This window comes from Callospermophilus lateralis, chromosome 3, assembly GCF_048772815.1.
Source record: "Callospermophilus lateralis isolate mCalLat2 chromosome 3, mCalLat2.hap1, whole genome shotgun sequence".
NCBI classification, from domain to species: domain Eukaryota; kingdom Metazoa; phylum Chordata; class Mammalia; order Rodentia; family Sciuridae; genus Callospermophilus; species Callospermophilus lateralis.
The window spans coordinates 185,751,573-185,766,399 of record NC_135307.1 but is presented as its reverse complement, the minus strand read 5'-3'; the positions used below and the strand labels follow the sequence as shown (position 1 = coordinate 185,766,399).

The 14,827-nt window shown below is 43.3% G+C and overlaps 1 protein-coding gene across 1 annotated transcript in view; it reads left to right on the top strand.

Moving 5' to 3' along the window:
• The first annotated feature begins 3,884 nt into the window (after positions 1 to 3,884).
• Positions 3,885 to 14,827, top strand: part of Vapb (VAMP associated protein B and C) — a 44,760-nt gene continuing 33,817 nt past the window's right edge. Inside the window, exon 1 of the mRNA XM_076851911.1 lies at positions 3,885 to 4,180. Within this exon, the coding sequence (XP_076708026.1) occupies positions 4,123 to 4,180 (58 nt within the window). The 5' untranslated portion in view covers positions 3,885 to 4,122. The remainder of the gene's footprint in view (positions 4,181 to 14,827) is intronic.

The window sequence follows — 14,827 nt, the reverse complement described above, 5'->3', positions numbered from 1 at the left end:
GTCTCTCACGTTTATAGAAAAAGAAGGGTGGTCAGGAAGCCGTTCTCTCTCAGCCATGGACACACCCTAACCCTGGTCTGAGAGGCTGCTGAGGCTGAGCCGTGCCATCTCCTCAGATGCCGGCATAGGAAGACTGGAAAGCAGAACAGGGCAGGGGGCCTGCTCCTTTCTGCCTGCTTCATGTCCCCTCAGCGTCCCTTTAGTGTAACCCTTCACTCAGCAGTGGCAGCTGTGCCAGTGTCCAGATGTTTCTGGCAACCCTAGAAGTGGCTCCATGGCATCCCTTTCACAGCCCCAGCCATGGCCGGTTTGCGCTCCGCTTCTGTGGAATACCATGGAAACTGGCAGAAACTCCCATTCAGTTACCCCCAACCCCCGGCCACTAGAAAGCCCGTTCACCACACACCACTGACCGCATGTGCACTGACCTCACTGTGGGTTACATCTTGACCTGCTTGTGAAGTGCTCATTGCAACAAGAAGTGCAAAAAGTGCCCATTACCCACCAAGCAGCAGCTGCCCTGACTACAGAACTCTGGGGTGAGACTGCTGCCTCTGATTCCATGGGGCTAGAACAGAAAGCAAACAACCAGCACCCATCTCTGAACTCTCCGCTTAAATTACAGAGAACCAAAGAGATTATATGGATTCCTTAAAAACAAAAACAAAAACAAAACAAAACAGAACAAAAAAACCCTTTATGTCTTGTAGTGATAGATTTTCAAACTTGCTAAGTATCATACCCCAAATGTAACTGGGTGAGTTGTGAGAAGACATTGGTGAATGTCCCCCCACTCCAGGATACACACTCCAGCAATGACTCTGGAGAGGCAGCTACGTGGTGGAGGCAAGAGGCCCTGAGCTCTATCCACAGCGACAATAAAGAAAGAAAAGAAAATGAAATCAAAAGCTCTTGGGACTGAATTGGTGACTGAAAGAGAGATCTGAAGAAATATCCAGAATGTAGGACATGAAGATGTAAGATTAAAGTGTGACAGACAGCTTAAGAAATAGGAGGAGTGGTATGAAAAACTTTTAAAGATTCATTTAATTCTTCCCCCTCCCTCCATCCCTTCCTGCCTTCTCTTTCTTTCTTTCTTGATCCACAGTAAATAATGCATTTTATTCTTTCTCTCCTGCTTTCCACTCTTCCTCATGATACTCTATTAGATGCGAGTGGATGTTAATGAATATAACTGAAACAAGTTTCATGAAACAATACAATTTCACTGCAAATTATCTAACCCCCCCCCCACTTTTTTCCCTCAATGCTGATAACAACCAACTCAATTGGTCCACTTTTGGGAAACGAAACTACAGTTTGAAAAACACTAGTTGAATAAAACACAAATCACAATCCCAGATGTAAAGAATCAGAGAATAGGGTTGATGTAAAATTTAAAAGAGATAGCATCTCCCATGCTACAACACAGCCGAATCCTAAGACATCATGTTCAAGGAGATAAGCCAGTCACAAAAGGAAAATATTGACTGCACTTGCTTGAGGTTCCTAGAGTAGTCACGTTCATACAGGCAGAAAGTACAACGTTGCCAGGACCTGGGAGGAAGTGGAAATGAGGAATGACTGTTTAAGGGGTCCATTTCCAGTTTTGCAAGATGAAAGGAATTTGAAGACGGGCGATGGTGATGGTTGTACAGCAACATGAATATACTTAAATGCCACTGAGCTATGCACTTAAAAATGGCACCTGGTCAATTCTGTTATGTGTATTTTAGCGTGATAATAAAGTAAAATGAAATTGAGAAATGTATTATTACTACTACTATTAGCTGGGAATTTTTCAGAATGATGAAAGACACTAATCAACAAATTCAGAAAGCCCAAAGAATTCAAGGAACATAAATTTTAAAAGATACATCTTGGTGAAACTGCAGAACACAAGAACAGAGGGGAAAATGTAGATTTCCTTTGAAGGGATAATGATAAGATTGTCATCTGACTCCTCCTGAAAAACATGGGAGCAGGGGGTAGAGGATGGTGCCTGCACTGTCCTGAGACACAGAGAGAGAGACTGCTACTCTAGCAAGCAAGTGGCCGGATGTTTTAAGAACCAGGGAAAATAAATTCATTTGCAGACAAAAACCAAGAGAGCTTGCACCAACCAACCCTTAAAAAAGTAAAAATTAAAGAATGTACTTCAGACACAAGTAGAATGATCCCAGTTGTGGAAGTTAAGATGCAAGAAGAAAAGATAAGCAAACAAGTTGTAACCATGTGGTTGAATTGACTATATAAAACAAGTTAATAACGTTTCACAGGGTTGAGGTAGAAAAGACTAAACCTACACTACAATTAACACATACAATTTAACTGATGGGTGATTAAAGTATTCCAAAGTCCTTATAGTTCAAGGGATCAGGGTACAGATATTTTAAAAATTAGACTTTCATAAATAACTTGTCAAAAATTTTAAGATAACTGCTAAAACAATAGAAATAGAGTACATGGGCTGGGGCTGTAGCTCAGTGTGAGGTACTGAGTTCCAGCCTCAGCACCACATAAAAATAAATAAATAAAATATAGTGTGTCCATCGACAGCTAAAAAAAAATATAAAAAAAGAAATAAAGCACATAAGAGAAGAAAAACAGATTGAAAAAAAAATCAACTCCAAGGAAATAAGAAAGTGGAAAAAGTAAAAAGCAAGGAGGACAATAGAAACAACAGTATAAGCTGGGTATGGTGGCACACACCTGTAATCCCAGCAACTCAGGAGGCTGAGGCAGGAGAATAGAAATTTTAAGGCCAGCCTCAGCAACTTAGTGAGACCCTGTCTCAAGAAAAGGGCTGGGGATGTGGCTCAGTGGTAAATCACTGTTGGGTTCAATTCTCAGTATCTCCTTCAAAAAACAAATAACAATATACGATGGTAGAAATGAATCCAGTTATTTAAGTAAATATAATAAGTATAAATGGACTAAATGCCCCAGTTAAAAGACAAAGATTATCCTTGAAAACTTTCAAGTATACAGAGAAGTGGGAAGAATAGAATGAAGAACATCTATATTCTGACCAGAAAGTTAACTATTGACAACAATTTGCCATGCTTGTTTCATCTATATATGTACGTATGTATGTATAGGAGATATTAAGGACACCTGTTTTATTCAGCTAATATTATACAGTGAAACACTATTTAAATGGTAATAAAGATGTAGAGCATCTATTTTTGAGGTCAAACATATCTGGGTTCACAAAGATTTTTAATCATGTAATTAATTTGTTCATTATTTATTTAAAGAATGTCTTTCCCTTAGGTACTAGCAAGAGGGTGGGAATCAAGTAACTTTTCTGGTCATTATATTTCTAAAAAGGTTTGTTGCATAAAAAAATGGCGTCTATTAGTAAAGGCTCCAGCATAGTGTTTGTTGCACAATAAACATTAAATGTAGAGCAGCTTTTATTTATGATAGCTGCTTGTTGTTGTTGAAAGCATTCAGCAGAGTGGCACAAAATAAGCAAACAATAATTGGTAGTTTATTATGTTTATAATTATTATTTATGATCCATCACAGTGCATATAGCATATATCACTCACCCATAAACACCACGTTTATAATAATAAGTGCTTTCATTATTATTCAAGTCTCTAACAGTGCCCGGCACCACATGAGCAACAGAGATGTGGAAGCCGATACTTGTTAATTATTATTATTAAGCAAAGCACTTAACTCAACGGCTGGCCCGCCAGGCCTCTAATAAACAGGCTTGCAGGAACTGACACCCAGGCCGCCCCTCCTCCCAAGCAAAGCGAGGCCCCGCCCCCTGCTGCCCGCAGCCCCGCCCCCTGGCCTGGGCTGCGTCTGCGCACTGCCCGGGCACCACTTCCCGCTGCTCAAGCCGGCCAGCTGCTGCGTGCATGCGTGCGTGCGTCGCTGCGTGCGTGCGTGCGTGCCGTGAGCTCGCCCGGCACCGCGGCCTCGCCCTCCGCCCCTGCGCCTGCACCGCGTAGGCCACCCCCCCCCCCGCGCGCGCCCCCGCTGCCGACCCCCGCCCGCGCCGCTGGCCCCTCGGGTAGAATTTAAAGGGGGCGCAGCATTCCCGCCCGGCCCAGGTGACCTCTCGGGGGTCTCCCTGCCAGAGGTGCCCCGCCACCAAGGAACATGGCGAAGGTGGAGCAGGTCCTGAGTCTCGAGCCGCAGCACGAGCTCAAGTTCCGAGGTAAGCCCCGGAGGCCCGCGGCTGCCCGCCGCGGCCCCCGCCCGCGCCGGAGGACGGAGCCCGGCGCCGATGACGTCGCGCCGGTCCCCGCCGACGGCGCGGCCGCGGGGCAGTGGGGCCTGCTGCCTCGGCGCCGCCTGGGCTCTGCGGAGCGCCTTCTGGACCCCGAGGGCCACAGGGCCGGGTGCGGGGCCGGGGCCTGCTCCTCCTCCCCCAGCCTCCTATGGCCTCGCCTTCGAGGCATACTTGTCAAGAAGGCCACCATAACTTCTGAGGACTTCGAGGAGTGCAAGCACTAGTGGCCCTCTGTCTGGAAGGCCTTTCCCCTGAGCTTCACAAGGTCTCAGCTTAGTGTCACCTGCTGAATGGCCTGCCCTGACCACCAGACCACCGTGGACACCATTGTTATGCCTGTCACATCTCTGACTTGTGATCAGCACAGCACGTTTCACCACCCAGTCACTGAGTTTCGACACTAGACGGGAAACCCCATGAGGACAGTACCTTGTCTAAGTTCGCTGCTCTGTGTTCAGTACATACTAGGTGCCTAATAAATGTCTGTTGAAGGAATACATAAAGGGAACCTCCTCCAGAGTTCTGATGGGAGTGGATCACCATTCTCTCGAGGGTCTTCCTCGTGCTGAGGGAGGCCGCCAGGGTGCTGGGATCCTTCTTATTCCCAGAGATGCTTGGAGTTGTAGCCAGCAGGAGGCTGGAGCAACAAGTGCCTCTCTGGGAAGCCAGGGCTCTGGTTTCTCCTCTGCACTTAACCACGTTTTATATCTATATCTACATATATCTATATATCTATATCTATATATACGCACACACATATATAATTTCATATATATAAAATACATATAACACATATAACTATTTTTTATCATATGTATAAGTATTTTTTTATCTGTTTCTTTCCTTCTTTTCCAAAATGAAAGGGTCATGAGGCAAAAGACAACAGAGAGCTTGTCCAGGTTGCTCATTCATTCTTTTTGCATTCATTGAGTAATTGTAGCGAGCACTGGGGAGAGGTAGAGCTCACCATATTCTAATCAGAGGATATTACCATGAACAAGGTCTTTGCAGGTAGTGGTAAGTTCTGTAAAGGAAATAACAGACTGACTTGATGAAGGTGTAGTTTAGATCCAGTGGCTGGTCACCACTGTATGACCTGCATGTGGCCCACGGTAGGTGCTCATTTAATTTTTGTGAAATGAATGCCGGCCAGAGGCACCTTGGTTTTTGTGTGTTGTAAGGAAGTAGTGTAGGTTAACTTGACGAAAGTTACCCAGTTGGCAGATGATACTTTTGAACCCAGACTTCAGAGCACACTTGACTATTATGCTGTCAGACCCCAGAATTGTGGCTCTCACTTTACCATTGAGGTTAATAATGTGAAATGACTCTGAATGTGTAAGAAATCCAAGGTTCAGTTGAAATGGAAACAAAACAAAACAACCCCATAGAAACCTAGCATGGGATCCTCATTCCATGACAGTACAGAGGATCTCTACTCACAGTAGTTTGGTTTATGATTTTTCTACCCTACAATGGTGTGAAATTGATATGTATTCAGTAGAATCTGTTTTGAATTGTGAAGTTTGATCTTTGCCCAGGTTAACTATATGTGGTTTGTTCTTCTCTATCTGATGCTGAATAGTGACAGAGAGCTGCAGCTCCCAGCAGTCACAGTCACAGGAGGAGACAACTGATACTCCACAGTGTACTGTGTTGCTGGCATTTTTTTGGATATTGTGTTTTTTGCTTTTGTATTTCATTGTACAAAACATTAGATATTCAGCATATATTTAAATAACATTATTATTAAATAGGTTTTGTGTTGGATGATTTTGCATAACTGTAGGCTAATTTAAGCATTCTGAGCATGTTTAGGGTAGGCCAGGCTAGGCTAAGGGACAATGTTTGGTAGTTTAGGTTATTAAATGCATTTTTGACTTAAAGTATTTTCAATTCATAATGGGTTTTTAGAATGTAATTCCACTGTAAATCGAGGAACATCTGTACCTGAACTTGTGTGGTCTCAGGAACTTCTGGAGGAGTTAGACTGGGAAAGGAGTCTAAGTACTCACGTGAAGGTGGTGAGTGATGGTTTTCCCTTGAGTTGTCTGAAATTTTCTATCCGGGAAACCTGACTTGGTTCTTCTGTGAATTGACACATAGATTCAGTTAGTCCACAAATACTCACCTGCTCCGTTGTCAGACACTGGAAGAAGCCAAGTCCTATCAGTTGTTCCCTCGTCCTCCCTCAGCGTCTTCCCTAGTACTTTATGTGTGGGGACTGGCAGGTGAGATCATCAGCCAGGACAGTACACAGCCATGCAAGGCAATGGAGCATGTTCTGGGAGCATTGCAGAGGTCTACTCCTGAGACAGGTATCATCTGAGCTGGTTGCAGAGGTCCACAAAGCCAGCTAGAAGGAGAATGGGTGGGGAGCATTTTAGGCAAAGCAAGTTGCCTGTATAGAGGCAGAAAAGCTGAGGTGACTGTTCCTTTGGGATGCCACCATAGCAGCAAAGAAGTTCAGGGCAAAGTAGGAGCCAAGGCTTCCTATAGACAGGGTCAGATCTTCTCAGTCCCTTGGTGCCTAGTGTCGAGTTAAAATTGTGTGGCTGTTCTGCACCCCCCCCCCGCCCCCCGTACTGGAGATCAAACCCAGGTTCTTGTGCATGCTAGGCAAGGGCTTTTCCACTGAGCCACATCCCCAGCTTCAAATTGTGTTGCTTTCTAAATAGTTCTTCCTTAGATTGACTCCCTGAAACCCAAGCCCCAGTACAAGCACTCTCCTCTAGTGTGTTTTACAGAGAAAAATCATGTTTTTGTTCCAGTTCTTTGACTTAAAGGATGTGTGACCTTGTGCTGCCACTTCATTCCCTGGTGCCTGGATCTGGAGTTGTGGGGTGACACTCCTACCTTGTGTCTCAGTTGCATAGAAAGTTTTGCTGCTTTTTAGGAAGGTACTCTGTAGATGCAGAGGTCTGTACAGAGATTGCTGGTTGAATACATGAAGCTGGTTTCATCTCTTCAGCTTGTTTACTTAAAGGGTATGGCAAAGTGATCTCTCTGACCCTGGGTTGGCTAAAGTAAGGATGGCCAAAGTCATTGGGTATTTTTGCTAGGGAAGTGGTCCAGGAGAACTTGTGGTGTCAAATTGTTGAAGGGCATTGCTCCTAACTTTGGAAGAGGCATCTGTAGGCATGTGTAAACCATTTTTGAGGTATTTTGCTCATTTGTTTGAAGCTGAATGTGAAGATAATCAAATTAGAATAGAGACTCAGTGGTCTGGCTTGTTGTATGGCGATAATTCATTTCAGGATGAGAATTGACACATATAATTGGTCTCTTCTAGGTTATTCAGGATAACAACTCTGATTTCTGGTGGTTCACCTAAATGAATCAAATCTCTAAGCTAACTTTGCTTAAGAAGTTAATAATTAAAATACCCATCATTCAGAAGAAAATTAGCCATCTTTTAAGTACAGCCTAAGATGATGGTGTGGGATTGTATGTTATCAGAGTCTTCATAACCTTGGGATTTTTGTGTAGTATGTTAAATTTAAAGATGTTACAGTGGAAGAACAACACAAATTTATATGACCTTGTTCAATTTTATAGAACATATCATGTTGCATGTGTTGAGTGACAAGGGAGAGAGACTGGGTTCCTGATAGAAAAGCATGCCCCAGTGGATTTGCCTAGATTTAAAGTTGGACTTCATCAGATCATTTTAAGAAGCAACAAATGTAGAAGCTCCTTCAAACCAGGAACTTTTGTAGAGAGGAATGGTTTTGAAACCTGTGGAGTGAGATTGTGTTCGGTTTTCGTTGTCACTCTTCCCATTGATGTCTGGTCTTCCCAAGGCCTAATCCTTTCCTCTCTGTCTCCTCCCTTTGATCCCAGTGTGTCCAGCTCAGAGAACACTTTCAGAATGAGTCACTTTAAGGCATTTTATCTCTTCTTTTTCCACTCCCTCCCCTTCCATCAGATTTTATCTGTGGTAAGTAGTGTGTTTTCTATTTCTTTGGTCTTTGTCCAAGACTTAATCCTTTGTCACATCCTGGCACACCCTCTTGCCAATGGTACTGTCACCTAGGAATGATCAGTAACCATCTTCGAGCTGGGGCTGTGGCTCAATGATAGAGCAGTTGCCCAGTACTGTGAGGCACTGGGTTTGCTCCTCAGCACCACATAAAAATAGATAAATAGCAGGGTGCGGTGGGGCACGCCTGTAATCCCAGTGGCTCTGGAGGCTGGAGACAGGAGAATCATGAGTTCAAAGCCAGCCTCAGCAACAGTGAGGCGCTAAGCAACTCATTGAGACCCTGTCTCTAAATAAAATACAAAATAGGACTAGGGATGTGGCTCAGTGTTCGAGTGCCCCTGAATAAATAAATAAGTAAAGGTTTCTTGTCCATCTACAACTAAAAATATTTAAAAAAAAAAAATCCTCACAAGGTTGAAGCTTAAACCCATTGTGAGCCATTTACTTTTGCTTTGTTCTGAGACTCAGCCAGTAGCCTTCAAGAAGTCTGAGTTGTGCCATTGGTCTCTAGGGATAGGGCCAGTGGGCTGGTGCAGTTGATCACTACTTTTGGGGGAAATAGGAACTTGGGAACTGTAAGTGATAACTTAGGGACACTCTTTTTTTGCATAAGGAAAGCAAGCTTAGAATCATTAATTGAGCCCCTCAAATTGATGTGTGATTTAGGATTGTTTAAAAAGTAAAAAAAAAAAAAAAAAAAAGCTAAAACCCTGTGGATATAGTCCATTCATTGCAATAATTATCTTTCAGATGCTAAGTACAACATTAATTCTTTAGCTTTAGTGTAGCACTGATTCCCTTCACATTTCATGATCACATAGGCAGACTGTGTTTTACAGCACAACAAAATGTCAGCAGTGTGCTTAAGATTCTTTATGGTATGGTTTAAATCCATCCTGAATAGATTATCTTCATTTATTTAATTATTAACCAGCTTGCTCATCAAAACCAAGTGGCATTAAATCTACTAAGCTTGAGTCAAACTTAAATCTTCTTAGATAATACTGTTGAACTAGAAGTTAACTTTTTTATTTATTTATTTTTCATTCCACTTATTTGCTTTCTTTTCTTTACAGTTAAGTTCTTCGGGGGAATGTGTAGTTGCCAGCCATGCACTTGTATTTGGAAGGTGTTGTTGATGTCTTCTTAGTGTGTGTGTGATGTAACAGGCCTCACTGCTGTTTTCATAATTACCTAGCAGCTTTTTATCCAAGTGTGGATTTATTAAAATAATTAGTTTGAATTGATACTTATTAAAGAGCTGGACTCTTGAACATTATTAACACTATCTTTTATTTATTAGAAGTATATAGCATCTTTTTTCAAATGCTGAAGGCAAAATATGGAGCACTTTGACCTTGTAATATTGCCACTAAGTAGTTGAAATCAGGGGAGGAGTCTGAGGAGAAATTATGTTGGTTCTCACTCACATACTCCCCCAGGCTCGAATTTGAGAAACTGAAATTTCAAATTTACAGAAAGGATTATCTCAAAGATTGCCTCTTACAGCCTCCATTTGGTGAAAAACTTACCATCTAAAGGATGGCCATGCTTTGGAAGCAGTGAGCGTAGCTCTCAGCAAGATGATGAGCAGGATGGACAAAGCGCTGCTTTCCATCAGTCAAGACGAAGGGCCTCAAAGTGTCTTTTACATAAAATAAAAGCCTTCTACAATTATTTTGCACTGGGGATTGCATTAAAAACAAAGTTGCATTATGGTTTTCAGGCTGACTTCCATGTTTTCTGTCCTCATAGGCCCCTTTCAGGTGTCCGCCTCTCATACTCAGGATGACTCTGGCCCTTGCTCAGTGGGTAGGTGCGTTCTTTGAAGTTTTTACCTGGCAGACCTGGACAGCTGGCTCTACAAAAACAAGTTCTTGTTTTAAGAACTTTGTTATGAGAACAGAGTTAGTGAATTTGACAGTCATTTTAAGTTATTATAAAAAATAACTGTGGCAGAATAATATCTCTAGAATATCCATTTTTTTCAGAAGGTTAAAGGCATTGTTTTAAAAGAAGCTGTTGATGCCTAGATAATACCCCGGGGGGCCTCAGAGTTTTCCCCCTTTCGAGGGGTGAGGCTGGGGTAGGAACTGTTGAGAAATGGCTATTGTGAAATAGTCCTCTGGGAAAACATTGAAAAGCTTACTGTTAATATTTTATATTAATTGTAAAGCTATGCAGGTACTTTGGTAGGGTTTTCCTCCATCCTTTTGGAGGGTTATTATTATTATTTTTGATAAGTAGTTTAGTATTTTTCTCCCCCGTGTCAAGTAATGACTTCCTTGGAGAGAGAGAGAGAGAGAGAGAGAGAGAGTGTGTGTGTGTGTGTCTCTCTCTCTCTCCCCTCCCCAATGGGCATCTATGACATTGCTGGTGGGGCACATTCTGCTGATAACTCAAGGGTTTGTGAGTTTGTGCACTCTTGGCCTTTCAGAAGGCTCCTGTAGTCTTTGCCTATCAGGAAAAGAAGTTAGGGAAATAAATATTTTGGGAGAGGAGTGCGTTGAGACTGCTGTGGTTTCCCAAGTTTTAGATTGTGCTTGAAGACAATCTCCCAGGACCATGTACCCCATTGGAATTGCTGAGGCTGTGCCTTGAACCCTGAAGACTCCAGGTCTTTGAGTTGTCTCTGAAGGCTTATGAGTGCTCTGAGAATGCAGGGAGAGCAGACAGCTGAGTGCAATGGCTGTGTAAGGGTCAGGTGGAGGCTTCCTCATCCCAGTCAGGGTCTGCAGCTGAAAGCAGTGGTAAATGTGAATTTTGCAAAACCAGGGTAAAGAAAAGGTGAGGGAGAACGAATGCTTCATTGTCAATAGCTAGTCTGCAAAGTGTAGGGACCACAGGTAGGAGGTGCTTTTATTTTCTGCCTTATATTTAGTCTATATAGCAATCTCAGATGACTCATTCAGCAACTGGGTAACTCGCCCTGAAGGAGGCCACAGTAATAATGGTGATGCTGGGTTCTGACCCAGGTTGTTTAATGCCAGAGCCCTAACAGGACTCTGAGCCAGGTGTGGTTTAGGCACCATAATTTATACTGCTATCAGCTTGCTAGATTAACTTATAAAGGATTTATTCTTGAGAAGGAGGCAGAGAATTTGTAACCATTAAGGAATTAATGGCTGTCAGAATGATTTCTGAAGAATATCAATTCATTAAGAATTATTCTTGGAAATTTTTAAGAAGAACTTTTTACCTTATTATAAAAAGAATATTCAGCCTGGTTATTCCAAAGCATGCTTTGATTTATATTGTGGATATTAGTTTGCTTTTATATCAGATTTCAATGATATTTCACAATTCTGTATGTTTAGAAGCCTTGACTTTGTGAGTAATTTGTGATCCTGCTCCCCATTTCTTGGAAGGTGTGGTAAAGCTTGTGTTTGGTAGGAATTTCATAGATTTGCAGACTTGTAAAGTGGGAATTAGAGAAATGTAAAGGGTGCTTGTTAAGGTAGGATTGTCTAAAATAAATGGTATTTATAGGTGCCACTTTAAACTTTACAAGCGGAACTACTGCACCTTTAGTTCTGTGTGCTTCTGATGGGCCACTGCTTTGGGCAGAGAAGCAAATAAGATGAGTTAATATACAACTAGAGATTCCTTTGAATGTGGCAAGAGGTCAACTTAAGACGATGTCAAAAAAAAGTGCTGTTTTCATCTGTATGGGATGTACTTGTCGTCATTCACCCAAATGATGGCTTTATCAGGATACAAGCAGAGTCAGAATGCGCCTAAAGACCAGCTGCAGTGATCATCTGCGTGGCACATGGTTGTCTATAGAGACCAGCTACTGCTCTTCTTTTTCACAACCTGTCCTTTGTGGTTTTATTCACATGGAACTAACTCCCTTGGGGATATGAGAAGATACTGGGTTAGGCTTTGATTCAATCACCATGCACTGAAAGTTTCTTATGGGCTAGGCTTTGGTTTGGTTTGGTTCTGGGGAGGAAGACCTGGCCCTTATATGAGTTTCTATCATCTCAGTGTCGGGGGATGATGAGGAAAAATGGGGACTGGACTCATGGTATGCCCTCCATTGGGAGCTTAGAACAGCTGTGTTAATTCTGTGTTGGGCTTTAGATCACACATTTGAAATGTGTGACGTGGTGAGCTTGTTCTTTGCTGGACATTTTTCTAAGTGCCTATTTATTTAATTCTTGCAGTAAGGCTAGGAAGTGGGTACAACTGTGATCCCTAGGTTATTGACTCAAGTCACAAAGTGGAGTTGAGATGCATGATCTGCCTGACTGCAAAGCAGTGGTCTTCTTCATTCTTGTGCTCACTGGGTTTCCTCCTTTCAAAGAGTGTCATTGCCCTTAGCTTTCTTATCTATTATATTGTCAGGAAGATGATAGAAGGACTGGAAATAGGACAGTGGGAACAGAGAAAGGAGTGAATGAAAGAGAAGTGGCATAGAAAAGCAAATCAGGGTGCTGAGCCGGAGTGTCTTGTGGACGCCTCTTAGGTGCGTGGTGCTCTCTGTGCTGGGGAGACTGCCCTAACCCAATTCTGTTTTCCCTAGGAACTGATGTCAAGCTTCACTACTTCTCATTGTGAATCACTTCTCTGTCATTGCTAAAGGTAGTGTGCTATTTGTTACCGCAACTGTCCCTTCCCTTTGCCTTTCTACTCCCAGCCCAGGTCTTTTACTCCTTTACAAAACGTGTGTTTCTGGGTTAAATGGGGACTATTTTTGCCCTTTGCTTACACCATTTAACATTTTTAGCTTAGTAGAGAAAGAAAAGGAATGGAATGCGGCCTCCTGGGAACATCAGTGTCACTATCCCCTCTGTGTTGGTGGTGAGAATATGGAGGCCCAGCTCTTGGCCAGGTGTGAACTGGCATCCAGGCCTCTTGGTCTCCAGCCTTGGTTCCTGTCTTGCTGTCACATGGAGGCTCTCATCTAAGCACCTCAGCTGTGATTTCCTTCTCTGTGGTATAAGGAGGCTTACACTCCTAATCATATAGAGTCCATCCAGCTCCAGGCTTGAGAACTTGAGATCCAGGTTTGTTTTACCTGAAGAAGAATGATGGAAAGTGCTTTGAAGGCAGACATCGATTATTGGTATGTAGGTGTGTCCTGATGGGTTCCATTGAAAATCTCAGTCTGTGCCTTTGACCTCTGTAAAGTCTGGCACTGCTGCACTAATGGGTGAAGGAAAGCCACGGCCCATTCTTGAGAGGGTCTGTGGGCTCAATCTGCTTTGCGGTCCTCCTGCTCTCCCTCCAGCCACGTGCTGAGGCAGATCTGGAAGAGATCGAGGTCTCTGGGGAAGTCTGCAGGTACATGGTGGGCTAATTTGGGTCTTTTTTCTTCCATTTTATTATTATTTCTAAATGTTGCTTTTGTTGCCTTTCTCCTTCAAAACGAGATTGTCTCTTGTTTCTTTACAGACCTGGCGCTGAGCACAGTGCTTGGCAGTCAGCACGTCGGTGGACATCTGAGTGTAGTCAGATGCTTTTACTCTACTTTTGAAAAGGCAAGATGCTTCCTGCTTCCTGAGGTGCCTTTGCCCTAACTTGTCCCTTTGTGCCTTCTTGTGCGCCAGACTCTGGGTGAGAAGTCCCTGTCTGTGTCTCATTCATGTGCTCCCAGAGTCACTCCCCAAGAGCTTGGTGATTGCTTCCACTCCATCCTGGCTATGATTTTTTTTTTTTTTGGTACTGGGGATTGAACTCAGTGGCACTTAACTCCTGAGCCACACCCCCAACCCTTTAACCCTTTTTTATTTTATTTAGAGACAGGGTTGTGCTGAGTTGCTTAGGGCCTTGCGAAGTTGCTGAGGCTAGATTTGAACTCTCAATCCTCCTGCCTCAGCCTCCCAAGCTGCTGGGGTTATAGGCTCGCCCTAATGTGCCCGGGTTGGCTGTGTTTTCATTTGTCAGCCTGAGTGTACTCAGTGTTTGCCATCCTGCCTGTTGACACTGCTACCTTTCCCATCCTAGTCACTCTCTGGTTTTCTTGGGCTTGTATGGTCACTTCTGCCCTCACTCATGGATCCTATGGGTGATGCTCAAGGGTTCAGACTCTCCTTCTCCCACCCTCCTCTTCCCTCTTCTTCTCTCATTTCCTCCCTTTGGGTCTCCCTGCTCTCCTTGGGGCACTCTTCTACCAGTGCCTTTGACTTCTGACATCTTTTATATGTCAGCCCATGCCTGACCCAAGCCTGTGTATCAGAGTCACAGGTTCTTAAAATGCAGCATGCCCCAATCTGAATTCCATTCCACTCTATTTTCCTTTTCTTCCATCTTCCGTTCCTGCTGCCAACTCATTGAATGGCATCCACGTTAATGCAGTTTACCAACCTGGAGAGCCTATGAAATCGGCCCCTTCTACTCTGTTCCCTAATTCCCACCGGAAGACAAATAGCCTATCTGTCCTCGCTGTCCAGAAAGCCTGAAGCTTTCAAAGATGCAGATGTGAACGTATCTCTTGATTGCATAAAGTCATTGAATGTCTTCCATTGCCAACAAAATAAAAGTCTGAATTCTTTAACATGATCCCTTGTACTGTCACCCTGCTGTCGTCCAGTTTCATCTTTCCTTATATTTTATGCCAGCGTTTTAGTTCTCCCTGACCA